Consider the following 23,410-nt stretch of genomic DNA (forward strand, 5'->3'; position numbering starts at 1 on the left):
GTATGTGTATATACACACACACACACACATACACATATATACTCAAGGAGAACACAGATTCTTTTTAAACACTCTTGTGACATTAACAAGAAGTCCCTATATAGAGGACAAATAGAAAGTTTCAATAAATTCCAAATAACAACATCCTCTTAACCAAAATACAATTACATTGTAATAACATAGCTAACAGATAACTCAGTGGTTTAAAAAATGAATCTTGAGAAATAGAAATACAATTACTCTTGAGACATGAATGTAGCTAATTGTTTATTAAAAATAAAAAACACTGAAAATAAATGATCATCTAAGTAAAGTCAAAGAAAATAAAAGGAAGTGGAAATTAGCCAAAAAAAAAAAAAAATCAATAAAGAGAATGGACCCCACCCCCGCCAAAAGCTTGTTGTTTGAAGTCTAATGAAATAGACAAACTTCTAGTAAGCTGGACCAAGAAAAGAGAGAGAAAGCACAAATAAACAGTATTAAAAATAAAAAGGGCACATTATTGCATAGATTTTTAAAATTCAGAACACTAAAAACATTATATCAATAAATTTGAAAATGTAGATAAATTCAATAATTTTCTTTAAAATATATACAAGCAAGGCTGGGCACAGTGGCTCACACCTGTAATCCTAGCACTTTGGGAGCCTGAGGTGGGCAGATCTCTTGAGCTCGGGAGTTCAAGATCAGCCTGGGCAACATGGTGGAAACTGTCTCTACAAAAAACACAAAAAATTAGCCGGGTGTTGGTGGCTCACACTGATAGTCCTAGCTACTCAGGAGGCTGAGGCAGGAGGATCACTTGAACCCAGGAGGCAGAGGTTGCAGTAAGCCGAGATCACGCTACTACACTCCAGTCTGGACGATAGAGCGAGACTCTTACCTCCAAAAAAAAAAAAAAAAAAGAAACAAAATTTTTAATAATAATATATATAACCAAAATTGACTCAATCAAAAGTATAAACAAAAGTAGACTGCAACCTTTAAATAAATTGAATCGTAGTTTTTTAAAAACTCCTCTGCCCAGGATGTAGTGAAACTGGATCCCTTGTGCACTGTTGGTGGGAATGTAAAATGGTTCAGCTGCTGTAGAACACAGTATGGTGATTCCTCAAAAAAATTAAACACAGAATTCACAGGATCCAGCAATTCCACATCTGGGTATATATCCAGAAGAATTGAAAGCGAGTCCTTGGCCAGGTGCGGTGGCTCACGCCTGTAATCCCAGCACTTTGGGAGGCCGAGGAGGGTGGATCGCGAGGTCAGGAGATCGAGACCATCCTGGTCAACATGGTGAAACCCCGTCTCTACTAAAAATACAAAAATTAGCTGGGCGTGGTGGCAGGCGCCTGTAGTCCCAGCTACTTGGGAGGCTGAGGCAGGAGAATTGCTTGAACCAGGGAGTTGGAAGTTGCAGTGAGCCAAGATCACGCCACTGCACTCCAGCCTGGGCAAGAGTGAGACTCCATCTCAAAAAAAAAAAAAAAGAAAGAAAGAAAGTGAGGCCTTGAAGAGCTACCTGGTCACCCGTGTTCATAGTAGCATCAGTCAATAGCTGAACAGTAGAAGTGTTCATCAACAAACACATAAGCAAAACGTGGCCTATCCATACAATGAAATATTATTCAGCCTTAACAAGGAAGAAAATTCTGACCTATGCTACATGGATGAACCTTAAGGACATTATGCGAAATGAAATGAACCAGTCACAAAAAGACAAACACTGTATGATTCTACGTGTGAGGGATCTAGAATAGTCAATTTTATAGAGACAAACAATAGGATAGTGGTTTTTAGAGGGCGGGGAAGGGGGAACAAAGTTTTTGTTTAATGAGTATAGAATTTCAGCTTTGTTAAGATGAAGAGTCCTGGAGATGGATGGTGGTTATGGTTTCATGACAATACAAATGTACTTAATATCACTGAACTGTACATTTAAAAACTGTTAAGATAATAAATTATATGTTATGTATATTTTACCACAATTTAGACACACCTGTAATCCCAGCACTTTGGGACGCCGAGGCGGGTGGATCACGAGGTCAAGAGATCAAGACCATCCTGGCCAACATGGTGAAACCCCGTCTCTACTAAAAACACAAAAATAGCTGGGTATAGTGGCGGGCACCTGTAGTCCCAGCTACTCGGGAGGCTGACACAGGAGAATCACTTGAACCCGGGAGGTAGAGGTTGCAGTGAGCTGAGATCGTGCCACTGCACTCCAGCCTGGTGACAGAGCAAGACTCCATCCAAAAAAAAAAAAGGAACTCTCTGCTCAACGATGTCTTGCTATCCTCCAACCACTCAAAATAGATATCAGGTCAAACTACTCTAGAGCCAATTTCACCAAATGTTCAAGGAGGTTAACACCTACCTTATAGAAACTATTTCAGAGATATGAAAAAAGTCATGTAATGAGGTTTATAACCTTCCTAACAAAATAAAACAAGGCCAGTACAAAAAAGACAACAATCTCCCATCTATTGACAATGATGCCAAATCATGTTATTAGCTCTGCAAGGTGGGTGTTATTATTCCCATTTTATTGATAAGAAAAACAAAGATAGGTAACTCACTAGGCTCCCATGGCTCACAGTGAAAATGAATGTAGCCTCACATCTTTCCTGGCCATCGCCCTGCCTCTCAGACAGGACTAGAGAGCAAGGGTCCCCCCTCCCTCCAGTCTTCCACAACTGAGGGGATTCCCCAGTGGCCACTGGTGATAGGAGAAGACCTCGGGGGCCAGCACTCACCAGGACGGGCTCCACCAGCTTCCCCTCCGGCATGACCGAGCGGTTCATCTTGGCAATGCGCTCCAGAGTGGCCAGGGCAGCCCGAGTGTTCCCAGTGGAGACATTGAACCGGGCAGATTCAGGAATAAACTGGGTAGAGATTACAAAGAACATCAGAGTGGCCACTGCTATAGAACCCAGGGGTACAGCTATTATTGCTCTATACACTACAGTCCTAGTTTCCCAAGATAGGAAAAGTATGTAACCAGCTTAAAGGCATGCAATGTAGCAGGTATTCTGTTGGATTCAAAGTTGATTTGGAACAAAAAAGGTCATGTTCTCCTTATCATAGTCCCTTCCAGGATGACAGCAGGCTGATACTCAGTTTTGCACCAATAGGGCCCAACCCAGTTGTTGACATAATGAAATTCTCACTTTCAATTGTTAAATAGCCACTGCCGCGGGCACCCCTCTCCACCCCCTCCCCCTCTCCAGGAACCCCAGGACCTCCCCACCATGCAACCACCAAAGGGTGACAGGAACAGGGGGCTCCAGCACCCACACGGTGGAGGAATCAGTTCTGATTGTGAAGGCTGTCAACCCACTGAATACTGAATATTTTGAACATCACACGCAGAAAACATTATGGACTTCCACTGAAGCTGGAGAATCAACTCTGACCACCTCCCGTCTCTCACGCCTCACGCAATCAAGGCTGCTGGCTCTTCCTCAGAAAAGCACCTCCTCAGCAGCACCTGGCCCCACATTCCCATGGCCAGAGGGCAGTTTGGGTCCCCCTGTTGGTTATTCTGACACTTGATTTTCCAGCCTTTTTCCTCTTGCCTCATGCCCAGCCTCCACAGCAATATGCCAGCTTCCCAGCACATAATCTCTTCCACAGTCAGAAGTCGCCTCCTTCAACACCTCCACAATCCCTTTAAAACAGTCCAGAGGTCTTTTTATTTTTTGCGGTTAATATGCCATGAATTCACAGGGAGAAAGTTCCAGCAGCTCAGGCTCCCCGCCATGGTTCTCACAAATGTGCCTCTCTGGGTGGAACAGGACTGGTGCTTCAGCCGAACCCAGGTATACTTCCCTTCGGCTTCCTTGTTTTTTTGTTTCGTTTTGTTTTTTGAGATGGAGTCTCGCTGTGTCGCCCAAGCTGAGTGCAGTGGTGCAATCTCAGCTCACTGCGACCTCCACCTCCCGGGTTCAAGCAATTCTCCTGCCTCAGCGTCCTGAGTAGCTGGGATTACAGGCACGCATCACCACGCCTGGCTAATTTTTGTATTTTTAGTAGAGATGGGGTTTCACCATGTTGGCCAGGCTGGTCTTGAACTCCTGACCTAGTGATCCACCCACCTCAGCCTCCCAAAGTGCTGGGATTACAGGCGTGAGCTACCGCGCCTGGCTGGCTTGTTTTTCTGATCATTTTCTGCACGAGTTTCAGGAAGCTATCTCGGCTCCTAGAGTGCTTAGTGTACTCAATATGTGCATCAATTCCCTTGACAAGAATCTGGCCCATAACCTGTTTGTTTACAATGATGCCAACAGCATGCTGCGTAGCATCATAGACTCCTCCAGTTCTGCCACAGTAACACCTGGGGGCATTCCTTTTAAACAGCGCCCATCCCCTTGATGTCTACAATATCACCTTCTTACAGATTCATAGGTATGTGGCCAAAGGAACAACTCCATGTTGTCTAAGAGGTCTGGTGACCTCTCCTCTTTCCCTTTGTGTAGGTCATTTTGGTGACTTACTGGAAGATGGCAGTTCTGGTCAAAAGGAAGCCCTTTTTGTTGGTTTTTGTTGTTGTTCTTGGTTTTTTGTTTTTTGGAGAGACAGAGTCTTGCTCTGTTGCCCAGTCTAGAAGGCAGTGGCGCAATCATAGCTGACTGCAGCCTTGACCAACCAGGCCCGAGCAACCCTCCCATCTCAGCCTCCTGAGTAGCTGGGACCACAGGCACAGACCACAACACCCAGCTAAAATTTTTATTTTTAATAGAGATGGGGTTCTGCCATGTTGCCCGGGCTGGTCTTGAACTCCTGGGCTCAAGCGATCTTCCTGCCTTGGTTTTCTAAAGTGCTGGGATTACAAACATGAGCCACCATGTCTGGCCAGCAGAAAGTCTTAGACTACACCAACAGAGGCAGACAATCTGCCCACAGGAAGCAAGTGGCTTACTAAGCTCACTGGTCCCCGAGCACCTGGGGGCCTGTGTGTGATTCTCAGCAAAAGCACACTGCATAGAAGGCACTGGCCAACTGGGCTTGTCCAGAAGAAAATGGACATGGCTCTGGGGCCAGCTGTCATCAGGAAGACTTGAAGGTAATGACATTACTTAGAGAAGGAAAGGCTTAGTGGGACATAGATTCATACATATTTAAGAGGATGACGGCCAGGCGCAGTGGCTCACACCTGCAATCCCAGCACTTTGGGAGGCCGAGGTGGGCGGATCACGAGGTCAGGAGATCGAGACCACGGTGAAACACTGTCTCTACTAAAAATACAAAAAAAAAAAAAAAAAAAATTAGCCAGGTGCAGTGGTGGGCGCCTGCAGTCCCAGCTACTCAGGAGGCTGAGGCAGGAGAATGGCGTGAACCTGGGAGGCGGAGCTTGCAGTGAGCCGAGGTCATGCCACTGTACTCCAGCCTGGGGGACATTGCACTCCAGCGCCACTGCACTCCAGCCTGCACTCCAACCTGGGGTCGCGCCACTGCACTCCAGCCTGCACTCCAGCCGAGGTCGCGCCACTGCACTCCAGCCTGGGGAGACTCCATCTCAAAAAAAAAATTAGCCAGGTGTGGTGGCACATGACTGTAATCCCAGCTACTCGGGAGGCTGAGGCAGGAGAATCACCTGAACCTGGGAGGCGGAGGCTGCAGTGAGCCGAGATTGCACCTCTGCGCTGCAGCCTGGACAACAAAGAGAGACTCTGTGTGGAGGGGGGAAAAAAAGATATTTGTGGGGCATGAAGGCCACTGGACCAGCAGGAGGAGGGGACAGGAAGGAGCCACAAGTGCTTCCCCACCTTGAAGGCCACGATGAGGATGATGCCCGGGATGGAGGCAACGCGAATGAGCCAGCACCACCCGATGGTGGGGATGATCACAGAGGCCAAGCCAATGATGAGCAGGGAGCCCGCAAGCCAGAACACCTAGGAAGAGAGAAGTCCAGGATTAAAGTTCTTTGGGGAATTATGACAATGAAAAAAAAAAGGAAAAATATATATTTTTAAAAAGATTAAAATTCCTTCTGTCCCATGTGCTTTACATATCTTCTTTTGGGAACCACTTTGTCCAGCATTTTGCCTTTTGTTTTGTTTTGTGACAGGGTCCACTCTCTCACCCAGGCTGGAGTGCAGTGATCCAATCTCGGCTCACTGAACCCTCTGCCTCCTGGGTTCAAGTGATTCTCATGCCTCAGCCTCCCGAGTAGCTGGGATTATAGGCATGCGCCACCACGCCCAGCTCATTTTTTTTTGTATTTTTAGTAGAGACAGGATTTCACCATGTTGGCCAGGCTGGTCTCGAGCTCCTGACCTCAAATGATCCACCCACCTTAGCCTCCCAAAATGCTGGGATTACAGGTGTGAGCCACTGAGCCTAGCCGGGGGTGACTATTTCATCACTAAAGAACTCTGTTACCAACAAAAACAAGACTATTTCAGAAGGCAGTAAGGGCTGTAAGGAAAACAGAAAAGTGTGATAGAGTGGGACTTGAGTCATCAGGGACAATATTGCTAAAGAGGCAATGAATAAGCAAGCCAGTAACAAGGCTACTGCAGTAGACCAGGTCAGTGATACAGCATTGAATGGGATTTTAGTAGTGAATGGTGAAAAAAAAAGGTTTTTTGTTTTGTTTTGTTTTGTTTTTGACATGGAGTCTCACTCTGTCGCCCAGACTGGAGGGCAGTGGCACAATCTCAGCTCACTGCAACCTCTGCCTCCTGGGTTCAAGCAATTCTCCTGCCTCAGCCTCCTGAGTAGCTGGCATTATAGGCGCACCACCACACCCAGCTAATTTTTGTATTTTTAGTAGAGACAGTGTTTCACCGTGTTGGTCAGGCTGGTCTCAAACTCCTGACCTCGTGATCTGCCCGCCTCGGCTTCCCAAAGTGCTGGGATTACAGGCGTGAGCCACTGCATCCAGCAAAATTCTTATTTTTAATTGATACATTTTCAACAAATTGTACAAAAATTTTTTAATGGATGGATTAACACATTTTGGAGATAAAGGTGACACGGTTCACTGATGGACTTTTGGACTGAAGGTCTAATAATAGAGGGTGTGTTAGTAGGGCTTGTGATTGGGGATGAGGGACAGGGAGGGTCCGGGATGCCTCCTGAGTTTGTGTTCCAAGATCACTGAGGGGAAAGTGTTTGCTATTAACTGAAATTGGAAACAGAAATAAGAGGCTTAAGGGGAAGGAGAGATTAGTTCTGAGTATCTTGTATTGAGGAGCCTGTAAGACATTCAAGTAACTGTCAGGTCATTGGCTGCCTAGGTCTGAAGGTTAAGGAGGCACTCTAGGTTGTAGAGAAAGATTTTGGGGCCAGTGCGGTGGCTCATGCCTGTTATCCCAACACTTCAGAAGGCTGAGGTAGGGGAATCACGTGAAGCCAGGAGTTTGAGACTAGCCTGGGCAACAAAGCAAGACTCCATCTCCACAAAAAAAAATTTAAAAATTCACTAGGCACCATGACATGCACCTATAGTCCCAGCTACTTAGGAGGCTGAGGTGGAAGGATCACTTGAGCCCAGGAGTTCGAGGCTGCAGGGAGCTGTGATCACACCAATGTACTCCAGCCTGGGTAACAGAGATAAGCTGTCTCTTAAAAAAAAAAAAAAAAAAAAAATTGAGGGCTTGGGGTAAAATATTGGAATATATCTATTTCCATATATATATATATATATATTTTTTTTTTTTGAGTCTCACTCTGTTGCCCAGGGTGGAGTGCAGTGGCGTGATCTCAGGTTACTGCAATCTCTGCCTCCCAGGTTCAAGCAATGCTCCTGCCTCAGCCTCCTGAGTAGCTGAGATTACAGGTGCATGCCACTATGCCTGGCTAATTTTTGTATTTTTAATCTAAGAGACAGAGTTTCACCATGTTGACCAGGCTCATCTCCATCTCCTGACCTCAAGTGATCCACCTGCCTCGGCATCCCAAAGTGCTGGGATTACAGGCATGAGCCACTGCACCTGGCCCAGTATTGGAGCATATTAGATGACCCAGGAGACATGGAAAATACTAGCAAGGGAGAGACATAACCAGGAAGCATGGCAAAGTAAGAGACGCAGGTGGAAGGGAAAATGTCCATAACAGGGCTTGAGTAGGACCATGCTCAGTCAATAACACCATGTGTAAGACCCAAGCATTAAGTATTAGAAGTGTACGTCTCCAGTTTTTGTCTGTTTTTTTTTGAGACAGAGTCTCACTCTGTTGCCCAGACTCGTGTATAGTGGCACAATAAATGGCTCACTGTAGCCTCAGTCCCTTGGTCTCCTGAGCTTAAGTGATCCACCTCAGCCTCCTGAGTAGCTGGGACTACAGGCACACGCCACTACACCCAGCTAATTTATTTTTATTTTTGTAGAGATGGAGTTCCACCATGTTGCCCAGGCTGGTCTCGAACTCCTGGGCTCAAGCAATCTGCCTGCCTCAGCCTCCCAAAGTGTTGGGATTATAGGCGTGAGCCATTGCACCCAGCCTGTGCCTCCATCTTGACAAAGATTAGAAGAGAGCTGCAGGGATTGAAAAGAATCACTATCCAGTACTTGTTAGATTCTTTTAAAAAATTTTTGTCAGGCCGGGCATGGTGGCTCACACCTGTAATCCCAGCACTTTGGGAGGCCGAGGCAGGTGGATCACTTGAGGTCAGGAGTTAGAGACCAGCCTGGTCAACGTGGTGAAACCCCATTTCTACTAAAAATATAAAACATTAGCCAGGCATGGCAGTGCATGCCTGTAGTCCCAGCCACCCTGGAGGCAGGAGAATCACTTGAACCGAGGAGGCAGAGGTTGCAGTGAGCCAAGATCCCGCCACTGCACTCCAGCCTGGGTGACAGAGAGAGACTTTGTTTCAACAACAACAAAAAAATTGTCACCTATATTAACAAAAAATAAATTTGAAAGTATTTTCCTACTGCTTTATTTATTGTCAAGTGTATAAGGCTTCAGCGGGAAGGGTCATCTTTTTCCTCACTCCTCTGAAAAATCAGGGCTTTTGGTTAAGTGTAGATGGGACAGGGCACCTAGACTGACCTGTCTTCTGGATTCGAAACCTCTAATGGATGGCCAGCAGGGGCCTGGGGAGGGATTGGGAGCACCTAAAGGAGGCAATTTTGGCACATTCCCTCAGGTATGAGCCAGTTCTGGACTTGCAACCACCAGGATCGTTGGAAGGGAGGTAGGACAGCCTAAAGGGGTAGCAGCTGGGACCTACCACTGAAAGCTCGGTGTGGAAGAAAGTTTATCCTGGATGCATCCCTAGGCTTCTGAAACCGGTCATTGGACTATTTGGTTACTGTGTTCTAAATGCTGTTGGATGATGATCATCCTGGGCTCAGAAAACCTTGGAATTGGACCTATGGCTTCAAGCATTCCCAGGCCTCTTCGGTTGGTACAAAATAATAGACAGTGTATCAACCGAAGAACAATCAACCAGCCAAAAATAAACATGCACAGGCACACCTCCTTTTAATCGTGCTTTGCTTTAGTGCACTTTGCAAATATTGCAATTTTTTTTTTAACAAATTGAAGGTTTGTTGCAATCCTGTCTTCAGCAAGTCTATTGGTGCCATTTTCCCAATAGCACGTGCTCACTTCATATCTCTGTCACGTTTTAGTAATTCTCGCAATATTTCAAACTTTATCATTATTTTTGCATCTGTTATGGTAGTCTGTGACCCATGATTTTCTATGTATCTTCCACTAAAACAATTATTTTCATTGTTTGGGGGAACCGCAAACTGCACCTGTATAAGATATGAACTCAATAGATGCTGTGGGGTCTCACGGCTCCACTTACTGGCTATTCTTTGGTTTCTCTCCTCTCCTTGAGCCTTCCTATGCCCTGAGATACAACAGTATTGAAATTTGATCAATTAGTAATCCTGTAATGGTCTCTAAGTGTTCAGCTGAAAGGAAAAGTTGCGCATCTTTCTTTCTTTACTGAGACAGGGTCTCGCTCTGTTGTCCAGGCTAGAGTGCAGTGGCGCAATCACGGCTCACTGCAACCTCAACTTCCCAGGCTCAAGTGATCCTCCCATCTCAGCCTGTCTAGTAGATGGAATTACAGGTTTATGCCACCACACCCAGCCAATTTTTTTTCCCCCCTCGCTCTGTCACCCAGGCTGGAGTGCAGAGACAGGATCTTGGCTCACTGCAACTTCTGCCCCCCAGGTTCAAGCGATTCTCCTCCCTCAGCCTCCTGAGCAGCTGGGATTACAGGTGCCTGGCACCACACCAAGCTAATTTGTGTATTTTTAGCAGAGACAGGATTTCACCATGTTGGCCAAACTGGTCTCCAACTCTGACCTCAAGTAATCCTCCCACCTCAGCCTCCCAAAGTGCTGGGATTCCAGGTGTGAGCCACTGTGTCTGGCCCGACTTTTTGATTTTTGTAGACATGGGGCCTCACTGTGTTATCTAGGCTGATCTCAAACTCCTGGCCTCAAGCAATCTTCCCACCTTGGCCTCCAAAGTGCTGGGATCACAGGCATAAGCTGCCACACCCAGCCACATCTCTTATTTAAATCTAAAGCCAGAAATGATTAAGCTTCATGAGGAAGGCATGTCGAAAGCTGAGGTAAGCCAAAAGCTAGGCCTGTCGTACCAAACAGGCAAGTTGTGAATGCAAAGGAAAAGTTCTTTTTTTTTTCTTTTGAGATGGCGTTTCACTCTTGTTGCCCAAGCTGGAGTGCAATGGTGCCATCTCAGCTTGGCTCACTGCATGCAACCTCCGCCTCCCGGGTTCAAGCGATTCTCCTGCCTCAGTCTCCCAAGTAGCTGGGATTACAGGCACACGCCAACCACACCCGACTAATTTTTTGTATTTTTAGTAGAAACAGGGTTTCACCATGTTAGCCAGGCTGGTCGTGAATCCCTGACCTCAGGTGATCCGCCCACCTCTGCCTCCCAAAGTGCTGGGATTACAGGCCTGAGCCACCGCTCCCAGCAGAAAAGTTCTTGAAGGAAATGAAAAGTGCTACCCCAGTGAACAAAAGTGGTAAGAAAGTGAAACAGTGTTACGGCTGATATGGAGAAAGTGTGAGTGGTCTGGATAGATCAAAGTGCCACAACATTCCCTTAAGCCAAAGCCTAATCCACAGCAAGGCCCTAACTCTCTTCAATTCTGGGAAGGCTAAGAGAGGTACGGAAGCTGCTGAAGAAGAGTCTGAAGCTAGCAGGGGTTGGCTTGTGAGGTTAAAGGGAAGACGCCATCTCCGTAACATAGAAGTGCAAGGTGAAACAGCAAGTGCTGCTGGAGAAGCTGCAGCAAGTCATCCAGGAGATCAAGCTAAGATCACTGGTGCAGGTGGCTACACTCAACAGATTTTCAGTGTAGATGAAACCACCTTCCATTGGAAGAAGATGCCATGCAGGACATTTACGGCTACAGAGGAAAAAATCAGTGCCTATTTCAAAGCTTCAAAGGACAGGTTGAATCTGTTATTAGGGGTTAATGCTCCTGGTGACTTCAAGTTGAAGCCAATGATCATCCACCATTCTGAATATCCTAAGGCCCTTAAGAATTATGCTAAATCTTGGGGCCGGGCACAGTGCCTCTTACCTGTAATTTCAGCACTTTGGGAGGCTGAGGCAGCCAGATCACTTGAGGCCAGGAGTTCAAGACCAGCCTGGTCAACATGGCAAAATCTCATCTCAACTAAAGAAAAAATACAGGGCCGGGCATGGCGGCTCAGCCTGTAATATGAGCACTTTGTGAGGCTGAGGTGGGTGGATCACAAGGTCAGGAGTTCAAGACCAATCTGGCCAACGTGGTGAAACCGTGTCTCACTAAAAATACAAAAATTAGCTGGGTGTAGTGGCATGTGCCTGTAATCCCAGCTACTCAAGAGGCAGAGGCAGGAGAACCACTTGAATCTGGGAGGCAGAGGTTGCAGTGAGCTGAGATCATGCCACCACACTCCAGCCTGGACGACAGAGCAAGACTCTGTCTCAAAAAAAAAAAAAAAAAAAAAGAAAAAAGAAAAGAAAAGAAAAGAAAAGAGAAAATGCAAAAGTTAGCTGGGTGTGGTGGTGCACTCCTGTAATCTCAGGTACTTGGGAGGCTGAGGCGTGAGAATCTCTTGAACCCAGAAGGCAGAGGTTGCAGTGAGCCAAGATTGTCCCACTGCACTCCAGCCTGGGCAATAAAGCAAGACTCTCCCTCAAAAAAAAAAAAAAAGAATCATGGTAAATCTTGCACACAAATAAACACTCAGAAGAAATAAGTCCTGGTGTTTGCTAGATCAGTAGAGTGACTATAGTTAATATTAATTGACTGTACATTTCAAAATAGCTAGAAGAGAATAATTCATAGGTTCCTAGTGTACAGAAGAGATAAGATGATGTATATCCTAATTATCCTGATTTGATTACACAAATGTATTATCACACATATACCCAAAATATGTAAATCTATGTATCAATAAAATAAATTGTTTAAATGATGCTAATCTACTCTGTTTGTTCTCTAGAAATAGAACAACAAAACCTGGATGACAGCATGTCTGTTTACAGCATGGCTTACTGAGTTTTTTTTTTTGAGACAGAGTCTCGCTCTGTCACCCAGGCTGGAATGCTGTGGCGCAATCTTGACTCAGTGCAACCTTCTCCTCCCAGGTTCAAGCGATTCTCCTGCCTCAGCCTCCGGAGTAGCTGGGACTACAGGCGGTTTACTATTTTAAGACTACTGTTGAGACCTACTTCTCGGGAAATAAAGGTTTTTTAAAATATTACTGCTCACCAGGCAAGATGGCTCACACCTGTCATCCCAACACTTTGGAAGGCTGAGGCAGGAGAATAGCCATGAGTTTCAGAAAAGCATGGTCAACATAGTGAGACCACATCTCCACACAACATAGTGAGACCACATCTCCACACAACATAGTGAGACCACATTTTCACTTCCTGTTTCACTTCCTTTTTTTTTTTTTTTTTTTAAAGAAATCAGAGCCTGCCAGGTACAGTGGCTCACACCTGTAATCCCAGCACTTTAGGAGGCCAAGGCGGGCAGATTGCTTGAGCTTAGGAGTTCGAGACCAGCCTAGGCAACACGGAGAAACCCCATCTCTACAAAAAATACAACAATCAGCTGGTGTGGTGATGCGCACCTGTAATCCCAGTTACTCAGGTGGCTGAGGTGGGAGGATCATTTGAGCCTGGGAGGCAGAGGTTGCAGTGAGCTGAGATCGCGCCACTAAACTCCAGCCTGGGTGACAGAGCAAGACCCTGTCTCAAAAAAAGGAAAAGAAAAGAAAAATCAGAGCCGGCTGGGCACAGTGCCTCACGCCTGTAATCCCAGCACTTTCGGAGGCCGAGGCGGGTGGATCACCTGAGGTCAGGAGTTTGAGACCAGCCTGGCCAACATGGTGAAACCCCATCTCTACCAAAAATATAAAAAATTAGCTGGGCATGGTGTTGCACATCTGTAATTCCAGCTACTCGGGAGGTTGAGGCAGGAGGATCACTTGAACCCAGGAGGCAGAGGTTGTAGTGAGCCAAGATGGCGCCATTCCACTCCATCCTGGGCAACAAGAGCGAAACTCCATTTCAAAAAATAAAATAAAAATATCAGAGCCTCACTTTTATCCTCCAAGGTGATACAAGCTACACACACACACACACACACACCCCTACACACACACTCTACAGTAATATATGTGCATATAAATGTATATATACTACTATGTATATATTATACTAATATATTTACATATAATTTACATATATGTACATGCAATATATTAGTGTAATATATACTATATTTGTGTAATATATATATTCATTATTACTGTAATATATATTACAGGATTATATTCTTATGGATAAGCAACAAAAGTGATTTCTTGAGATGAAATCTACTCCTGGTGAAGAGGCTATGAACATTGTTGAAATGACAACAAAGAATTTAGAATATTCATAAACTTAGTTGATAAGGCAGTGGCACAGTTTGGGAGAATTGACTGCAATTTTAAAAGAGGTTCTCTACTGTGGATCAAATGCTATCAAACAGCATTGCATCCTACACAGAAATCTTTCAGGAAAAGAAGAAGTCCATTGATGTGGCAAACTTCATTGTTATCTTTTTTTAAGGAATTGCCACAGCCACCCCAATGTTCAGCAACCACCACCCTGATCAGCCAGCAGCCATTAACACTGAGGCAAGACCTTCTACCAGCAAAAAGATTATGACTCTCTAAAGGCTCAGAAGATCATTAGAATTTATCAGCAATCAAGTATTTTAAAATTAATGTGTGTACATTGCTTTTTAGGCATGATGCTACTGCACACTTACTAGATTTTAGTATAGTGTAAACATAACATTTACATGCACTGAGAAACCAAAAAGGTTGTGTGACTCACTTTATTCTGATACTCACTTAATTGCAGCGATCTGGTACCAAACCAGCAGTATTTCCAAGGTATGCCTATATGTACATCTTATCCCATAGGATACCAAAGGCAGGTAGAACTCCTACGTTGCCTTACCTGAGACAAGGGTAACATATAGCCTCGGTATTTCGTGGGCAAAAATTCAGTCTTTATGATTAACCTAAACAGGAAGCAGGAAAAAGCATAATTTTGTTTTAAAAAACTAAATCTTTTAAAAAATAATCGGTTTTTCTTGTCACAGGGACAAAGAATTCAAAAGCATAAAAGTTGATTATATATCAGAAGAGAATTATGACAGCTAATATCCACATAAGAGAACAGTAAGAACGAAACTGACAATTGCTCCTGGGTTTACATCTTTACTCCCAATACTTTAAACCTTCTAACACTTAAGAAATATAAGCCTGGCCAGGTGCGGTGGCTCACACCTGTAATCTCTGCACTTTGGGAGGCCAAGGTGGGTGGATCACCTGAGGTCAGGAGTTCGAGACCAGCCTGGACAACATGGAAAAACCCCGTTTCTACTAAAAATACAAAATTAGCTGGGTGTGGTGGCGCATGCATGTAGTCCCAGCTACTCGGGAGCCTGAGGCAGGAGAATCACCTGAGCCCAGGAGGTGGAGGTTGTGGTCAGCCAATATTGTGCCATTGCACTCCAGCAACAAGAGCAAAACTCCATGTCGAAAAGACAAAAAAAAAAAAAAAAAAAGAAATATAAGCCTTATCTGTTTTGCCAAGGGAAGCACTGGCAAAATGTTTTCCCAAGCCTGATTCCCTTTTCTTATTTATTTATTTATTTATTTATTTATTTATTTATTTATTTTAGAGACAAGGTCTGGCTGTCTCCCAGGTTGGAGTACAGTGGTTTGATCACAGCTCGCTGCAGCCTCAAACTCCTGGGCTCAAGAGATCCTCTCACCTCAGCCTCCCAAGTGGCTGGGATTACAGGTGCTCACCACCACACCCAGCTAATTTTTAAATTTTTTCTAGAGATGGGACCTTGCTGCATTGCCAATCCTGGCCTCAAGCAACTGTTGCACCTTGGTTTCCTAAAGGGCTGGGATTATAGGGGTGAGCCACTGCACTCAGCCTGATTCCCTTTTCTAAAACACATTGGGAAATTAAAATACACTGGAGAGAAGGTAAATAGTTCTCTCAATTCATGAGGACAGTCAAGGCACAAGTTTCTAATTAAGTACATATTTTCTTCTGAATATAAGAATAAATAGAAACATATTCCATCAGTTTTCTAATTGCTGTTCTCTGTTGCTGTTATTAGCCAGAATTTGGGGATTTTTAACATATTTATTGAGCTGTTTCCTGGGGAATGTTTTAAATTTTTACTTAGCTTCTACTCCTTTAGGGCTCCAAAGCTCAAAGCTTACTGTATGCCCCAGGGAAGAACAATTCTTTCTCTAACACATGAAGGCAGTAATTAGGTGCTTTGACATCTCCTAACATATTTTAAGAATAATCTCCTCCAAGGCACCAAGAAGAGAAGAGCCCAAGGGGTCCTGTTAATTCAAGGGGAGGGGAGTTCCTGCAACTGAGGCTTCCTCCCTATTTTAGGCCATTTAGGGGAACTTCTGGACATTGCCATGGCATTTGTAAGCTGTCCTGGCACCGCTGGGAGTGTCTTTTGGCATGCTAATACATTATAATTAGAGTATAATAAGCAGTGAAGACAATCAGAGCTCGCTTTGGTCACCATCTTGGTTTTAGTGGGTTTAGGCCAGTTTCTTTACCACATCTTGTTTTATCAGCGGGGTCTCTTGTGACCTGTATCTTGTGAAACCAGTCCTGCTGATCTCCTATCTCTTCCTGTGACTAGGAATGCCTAACCTCCCAGGAATGCAGCCCAGCAAGTCTCAGCTTCATTTTACCCAGCCCCTATTAAAGATGGAGTCACTCTAGTTCGATCCCATCTGACATATTCCCCCCTCCCTTTTACAAGAGGAGTCTTAAATCATAGGGTGATAGTACTCAAAAATAGTTACTCCTAAATGTTACAGGGGCTTATGGTCAAACTAAACTCTTCCAAATTCAAGAAATTAATAAATTATGTTTGGATTGACTTCAAAATTTTTTGTTTGTTTGTTTTTTTGTAGAGCGAGGGTCTCCCTATGCTGCTCAAGCTGGTCTTGAACTCCTGGGCTCAAGGGATTTGCCTCAGTTTCCCAAAGTGCTCAGATTACAGGTGCGAGCCACCACCATGCCCAGCCTGGGTTGACATTTTGTTACCTGACACTTGTTAGTATTTACTGTAACAAAATATTGCACATCTCAAAAACAATGAATAGCCTTATGAACAAAAAAGCTAACACCTGCTCGATCTAGCACTCTGCTAGCCTCACCATCAAGCATCATTTTAAGGAGAAAACTGCTCCTGCTAGAGCATTAAATAAGCAGCTATCACTAAAAACCAAACAAAGCTTAAACTGAGTTTGCACAAGTGACATCTATAAATCTGTAACTTATTAATGCCGTAAACCAGAAATAAAATTTGAAGTGCCCCCCAACCCCGACCCCGACCCCGTTCATCTCCCAACTACCACCATCTGAATGGATTCCCTCCTCAGCCAGGGCACTCTAAAATTTAACCTGAAAGACTGGTTCAGGCCACGACAGGAAGTGGGGTCGGACATGCCTCATTATACCCCTCTAGCATTAACATCAACGCAGACCTTAAGTCTGGTGAGAAACATTTACAATCTACTTTCTCTGAAGCTGGCTACCTGGAGGCTTCATTTGCATGATAAAACCTTGGTTGTGGAGACCAGAATGTCTTAACCTGGACATTCTTTTCTACTGATAACTCCTTCAACCAATGCCAATCAGAATATGTTTAGATCAGCCAGGCACAGTGACTCACACCTATAATCCTAGCACTTAGGGAGGCCAAGGTGGGTGGATTACCTGAGGTCAGGAGTTCGAGACTAGCCTGGCCAACATGGCGAAACCCCGTCTCTACTAAAAATACAAAAAATTAGCTGGGCATGGTGGCAGGCATCTGTAATCCCAGCTACTTGGAGGCTGAGGCAAAACAATCGCTTGAACCCAGGAGGCGGAGGTTGCAGTAAACTGAGATTGTGCCATTGCACTCCAGCCAGAGCAACAGAGCCAGACTCTATCTCGAAAAAAAAAAAAATTAATATGTTAACATCTACCTGTGGTCTGGAAGTCCCCCACCCTTTGAGTTGTCCCGCCCTTCCAGATGGAACCAATGTAAATCTTACATGTATTAATTTATGTATTATGTCTCCCTAAAATATATAAAACAAGCTGTACCCCAACTACCTTGGGCACATGTCCTCAGGGCCTCCTGAGGCTGTGTCATGGCCACATCCTTAACTTTGGCAAAAATAAACTTTCTAAATGGACTGAAACCTGTCTCAGATATGTTAGGTTCACAATGCTTTTGGTCTATTAAGCGCAGTGTGTGCGCGTCAGGGCCTGCAGGGGTACACGTTTCTGTCTCAGGGTCCCCTGGGTAACATATTTACCCTTGCGAGTGGCCAGACACACCACAGCCCACCATCGTCCGCAGGAAGACAAACCAGATGTACGAAGGAGCAAACGAGGTCAGCAAGGAGAAATAGGCTCCCCACAGGAACGAGATGAGCAGAATCTGAAGCAACAACAGAACACATGAATGGGACCTGCCTCAATGCAGGGAGGGAAGAAGCCCTAATTCGGAAGGTGATTTTCGGTTTCCATCCTGATAGTTGCTTCTCTGAGGAGCTAAACTATAGCAAGCCCACTGGTCTTTCACAATCATCCAACAATACAATCCATGCCATTCTACTGTCTGGAAGCCCAGACCTACCAAGTTCAGACCATTCTTTAAAACTACCCTGCTGTGCCCACCCTCATGGGTGGCAGGTCCCTGAACTTGGACATCAAAAGGCAAAAATGTGTCCTGCCTACTCACAGGGCTGCTGGGGACGTAACGAGGCAGTATGTTGGGAGGAGTACAAGGAGAACATTTAAGATATTTGCTTTTTCTTTAATTATAAGGATAAATTCATAGTAAACAATACAGAAGAAAAAAGAAAATTAAAAAATTGAAATCACCATTGATTGTCCAACCCAGAGAAAATAACTCTTAACACTCTTTTATCTTCTCTGTTTATAAGAGAAAACAAAGTGTTAATGGCTGGCTGTAAATGTTCCAGTGGAAAGATGTACTTTCATACATGTAATATAATACGTAAGACCTTGCTCTACTGTTGCAGTTTAAGTTGTTTCAGATCTTCTCATTATTAAAACAAGCTGTGATGATATCTGTGCATAAGTCATTATGCCGTCTCTGATATCTTTAGCAAGCTAGATTTCTGGAAGACAAATGTTCAGGTTAGCAGAATATTTTCAAGGTTCACGTTTCATACTGCCAGGCTGATGGTCAGAAAAATTATACCAATAGGGTTTAATAATATTATATAATAATAATGATATATTAACACCAACAGGGTGTTATATATAGTAAGGGTGTCTATATACTTGCAAGTCATGAAAATGTCCATTTCAACGGTGCAGGACTAAGGAAAAATTTCCTTACATATTTGATAAGGAAAAATTATATCTTGCTATGTATTTTGGTTTTGATAACTCCTGTGCTTTAATGTTTTTTCAAAGTTTCTTGACAATTTGTATTTCTTTTATAAAATGCCTTTTTGTGCTTTTTTGAGATACTCGTGTTTTCAAACTTACAAGAATCTATGATATTTATTTCATGTACTTTAAAACATACAGCCAATTCTACTAATGTTTTCCTTTGAGATTCCTCCATTTGTGTTTATGCTCAGAGAGGATTTCACCAGAAATCAAGCAAATAGAAAAAACAGACCTGGGTTTGTAATCAGAAGACATAATTTATGTCTTGATGTCTAATCTTAGTAGGTACGTGACTTTGAGCAAGTAGCTAGTTTCAAAGCTATACCAACATGAGCAAAATGTGTAGCTCCTTAAGTTTATACCTGCAAATGTCCACACTCTAATATGTTTTAACTCCGTACATCCATCAACTTGAGAGAGAAAAGCGGCTCAGAACAGTTTGAGGAATGTGAGGTATGCAGAATTTATCAGGTCCAGAAACACAGGAGCATGCGACTCCAGTCACATTCCCGCACCCATGCCCAGGGTAATTGTATTTCATTTTGTTTTTCTTACCTTCCCTGTAGTTTCCAGACCAGCTGATAAACTACCTAAAATGTTACCGCAAGTTGCACAATGTGATAAATTACCTAAAATGTTACCGCAAGTTGCACAATGTGACGCTCATCCATTATCTCCATGTTTTTAGATTTTGTGACACCAAGAAAGATGTAGAATCAGCTGATAGCATACCTTATTTTAATGAACCAATGTAAATTATTAGTAAATAACTTAGGAAGTGCCCCCAAATTCTTTTCTCTCCTCCTTTAAAAAACCCACTTGTAACTGCTGCTAATCGGAGCATATATTCAGGGCAACTGGACTGTATGACTTCCGAGCTGCAATCCTCAATCTTGGTCCAAATAAACTCCCTACTTATATTAATTTCGCCTCTGTTTCTTCCTTTAGGTCAATATTTCTGGCATAGCTGGCAAAGTTCAGAGCAACACCACCCCTTACCCCCACAATTACCAGTAGGCTCCTCTTGAACTTGCTGCACGAACCCACTGCGTTCCCCTAACTCCAGAGGTTTCTCTGGGGGCAAAAGGGTGAGTCTTTCTGAATCTGGCCTTCCTTTCCTTTAGGTTGAGGTCTACAGTTTGGGTGGCTTCTTTATAAACTCTCTCATTTAAGAGCATGGGCTTCCATTTCTGTCCCTGGACGGGACATTCAGGCAAATGGCTCTGCAGAGAACTTCTGCTTTCTCTGCCTCTGCCTCATAGCAGCAGGTTTGGCTTATGGTCTTGGCCATCCAGCACTCGTCATTTTACTTTTTCTTGTCCTCAAATTCCATCACAGGCTTTAAAACTTGCATCTGTTTCCTACTGATTGTAATTTGGACTTCTCTTTTCAATTGTGGCCAGTTCCTGCTAGTTTCAAACAGATAGGTGCCTGAGGGTGAGTTTTCTTGCCCCAAAATTAAGGGAGATTTGCTCCCTCCCAACCTACTTGGGTGCTCTGGGGTGTTAGAGACTTTATGGACATTCACTCATGACATGTAGTCCTGAAAGAACAGCTTCTTCTGAGCTTGCTGCTGCAGCAGTGGACTAGTCATTTAAATGAAAACCAGAGGAAAAAACCTCCCAATAGGGCTGCTCTGAAGGGCAAAGGGGCCTTTTCCATTCCCCTTATTAACTCATTAGAAGCGAAGATATGGATAAATGGAGAACAGATGTGTGCCCCCACTGATATCAGACCTCTGTTCTCAACACCAACACAGTAAACTGGACGTGGTGGGGGCATCTAACCAACCCATGACTGCTTCTAAGTCCCAACCTTTAAAAGCTCAAATAGAGCCACTTAGCGGCCTTCCTTCCTTTAATCCTTCTGGGTAGAGATTTCTTAGAACTCTATAATACCTGCATCTCCTTTTACTCCACACCTGGACTGCAGAGGAACGGCTGCAGGCACAGGTACCCTGAGAAAAATGTCCAGAAGATAAGCCTGGAATGTTCCATCAGGGAGGGAAATGTCTGCATTTTCTATCTTGGGTATTGGGAGGGAGATGCCTACTAAAGAGAAACAGTGATAAGGTTGCCCCCAAAAGAATACACAAAAGACAATTCCAAATGCTACTGTGAGGCCCCACCTACCTTCCAGCGGCCATATCTGTCAGCCAGGAGGCCAAAGAGGATACTGAAAACCATGTAGCCAAAAAACACCATCTGCAGTGGGAGCGAGACAAAACGGTTCTCTAAGCAGGTTTTAGATGTTACTTTACCCCGTTAGCCATTTTCACTAGAAGTAGGCTGGAAATACGGGAGGGATGGAAGTTAATTTAAAGAACAGGGTTTCACGTTGGTCTTGCTTGCCCCTGAGGCCCTTCATGTTCAGGATTTCGGCTCCCTGTTGGCGGGAGCCTAACAAGGCAGATCCTGCCCCAGGTGGAAACGGGGTCCTCTGAGCTGCCGCCCGCCTGTTGCTAGAGGACGGCTTCGGCTCCCCTCTATTCAGATGTGTACTTGTGAATTTCCACTGTAATTTTTAAAATTGTCCGTTCCTGCGCTGCCTTATACAGTACACAAATTGGGGCCACTAGAAGCAGTCTCCCTTTATGTTATTACAAATAAACATAACTTTAAACACCAAATACAATCACTCATTTAAAAAACTCTTCAGAAGATTTATAAGTCCTAAGATACACCTACTTCTTTTCCTTACTCGTTCTCACAATGGCCTGTCCTCCCCTGATAAAATTCAAGGACCTGGGATTTGACACTAGGGTTTTATTTATTATAACTTGGCCTGAGACCTCAGCTGCTGTCCGTGCCTCTGGGCTCCTTATTTTCCTGCCTTCAAGAAGTTCAGGCTTCACTGCAGCCCTGACTGACGGCCTCCAGGGCAATCAAAGGAATGCTGTCAGCTCGCATTTCTAGGGGAAAACAAAACAAACCAGAAACAGCTCTGTTTCCCTTTCGCTGTCGCTGTTCTGCTTTTTTTCTCCTTCCTTCACTCTTTAGAGGGAAGACTGAAATGCATTTCTCCCACACGGAACCATGAAAAATTCATCATATATATTCTTGCACGACAAAAGCCAACGACTGGGCCCTGCACGCTACACTTTCTAGGACAGAAACGTTCCGTAACCCTGTTTGACAGACTGCAGAGACAGAAACCTGTCCGCTCGCTGGGGCTCCGGCTCTCCCTCTGCCTCCCTCACTCGCCCCCCACGATCCTCAGTGGTGCCCCCTTCTTGTGCACCCTCCCCTGCCCTCCCCCTCCCCCACCCTCTACCTGGAAGACTTCCTGCCTCCCTCGCGCGCCCCACCGAGCGCGCGCCTAACCCTCCAGCGCCCTTGAGCCCCCATCGGGCACGCGCCTAACCCTCCAGCACCCCTAATCCTCCATCGGACACACCCCTGGCCCTCCATCGGGCGTGCGCCTAACCCTCCAACGCCCCTAATCCTCCATCGGGCACGTCTCTGACCCATTGGGCGCGTGCCTAACCCTCTGGCACCCCGTATCCTCCAGCAGGCGGGCGCCTAACCCTCCAGCGCCCCTAATCCTCCACTGGGCAAGCCCCTGACCCTTTATCGGGCACGCGCGCCTAACCCTCGAGCACCCCTAATCCTCCATCAGGCGCGCGCCTAACCCTCCAGCGCCTTTAATCCTCCATCGGGCACGCCCCTGACCCTCCACCGGATGCGCGCCTAATCTCCAGCACCCCGATCCTCCATCGGGCGCGCGCCTAACTCTCCAGCGTCCCTGACCCTCCATCGGGCGCACCCCTGATCCTCCACGGGTGTGCCGCTGACCCCTGATCCTCTCCTGCGCCCTTCCCCCCTCCCCCGCACGCTGCTGCTGCTCACCCCCAGCTCTTCCTCCTCCGCCACCCCGGCGCTCGACCCTTCCCCCCCACCCCCGCCCTCGACCCTTCCCCCCAACTCCCGCCCTCGACCTTTCCCCCATAACCCTGACCCTTCCCCCAACCAGCCCCGCGCTCGACCCTTCCTTACCCCCACGCCCACCCTCGACCCTTCCCCCGACACTTCCCCCATCCCCGCCCTTTCCCCTGACCCCCGACACTTCCCCCCGACCCCTGCCCTCGACCCTTCCCCTCCACCCCCGACCCTTCCCCCAACCACCCCCATGCTCGACCCTTCCTACCCCCACCCCCACGCTCGACCCTCCCCCGCCCCCCCTCGCCGCCTCCCTAGGGTCAGCTCTTTTCTGCAGGCGCTTGTCTTTAATACATGACATGACTCCACTGTTTCTGATTTAAGCAACACACAAAGCGTTTCTTCAGCATGACTCTTACAAAACACAAGGGCCATCATAGCCCCACAATTCTTTAGTTTTCTCAATTAACAACCGCTTAGAAAATGGGGTTGGGGGGCCTGGGAGACAGTGACAATGTTGCTCATTAACCTGGCCCTTCCGTTTAGCACGATTGTTCCCA

At 45.5% G+C, this 23,410-nt stretch overlaps 1 protein-coding gene across 1 annotated transcript in view; it reads right to left on the reverse strand.

Annotated features, from left to right (window-relative positions):
• The window catches only part of SVOPL (SVOP like), an 83,499-nt gene that overhangs the window by 46,335 nt on the left and 13,754 nt on the right, over nt 1–23,410 (reverse strand). Inside the window, exons 4-8 of the mRNA XM_031013195.2 lie at nt 21,105–21,176; nt 17,862–17,986; nt 14,455–14,518; nt 5,766–5,891; nt 2,754–2,882 (exon numbers count right to left, since the gene is read on the reverse strand). Of these exons, the coding sequence (XP_030869055.2) occupies nt 2,754–2,882; nt 5,766–5,891; nt 14,455–14,518; nt 17,862–17,986; nt 21,105–21,176 (516 nt within the window). The remainder of the gene's footprint in view (nt 1–2,753; nt 2,883–5,765; nt 5,892–14,454; nt 14,519–17,861; nt 17,987–21,104; nt 21,177–23,410) is intronic.

This window comes from Gorilla gorilla, chromosome 6, assembly GCF_029281585.2.
Source record: "Gorilla gorilla gorilla isolate KB3781 chromosome 6, NHGRI_mGorGor1-v2.1_pri, whole genome shotgun sequence".
NCBI lineage: Eukaryota > Metazoa > Chordata > Mammalia > Primates > Hominidae > Gorilla > Gorilla gorilla.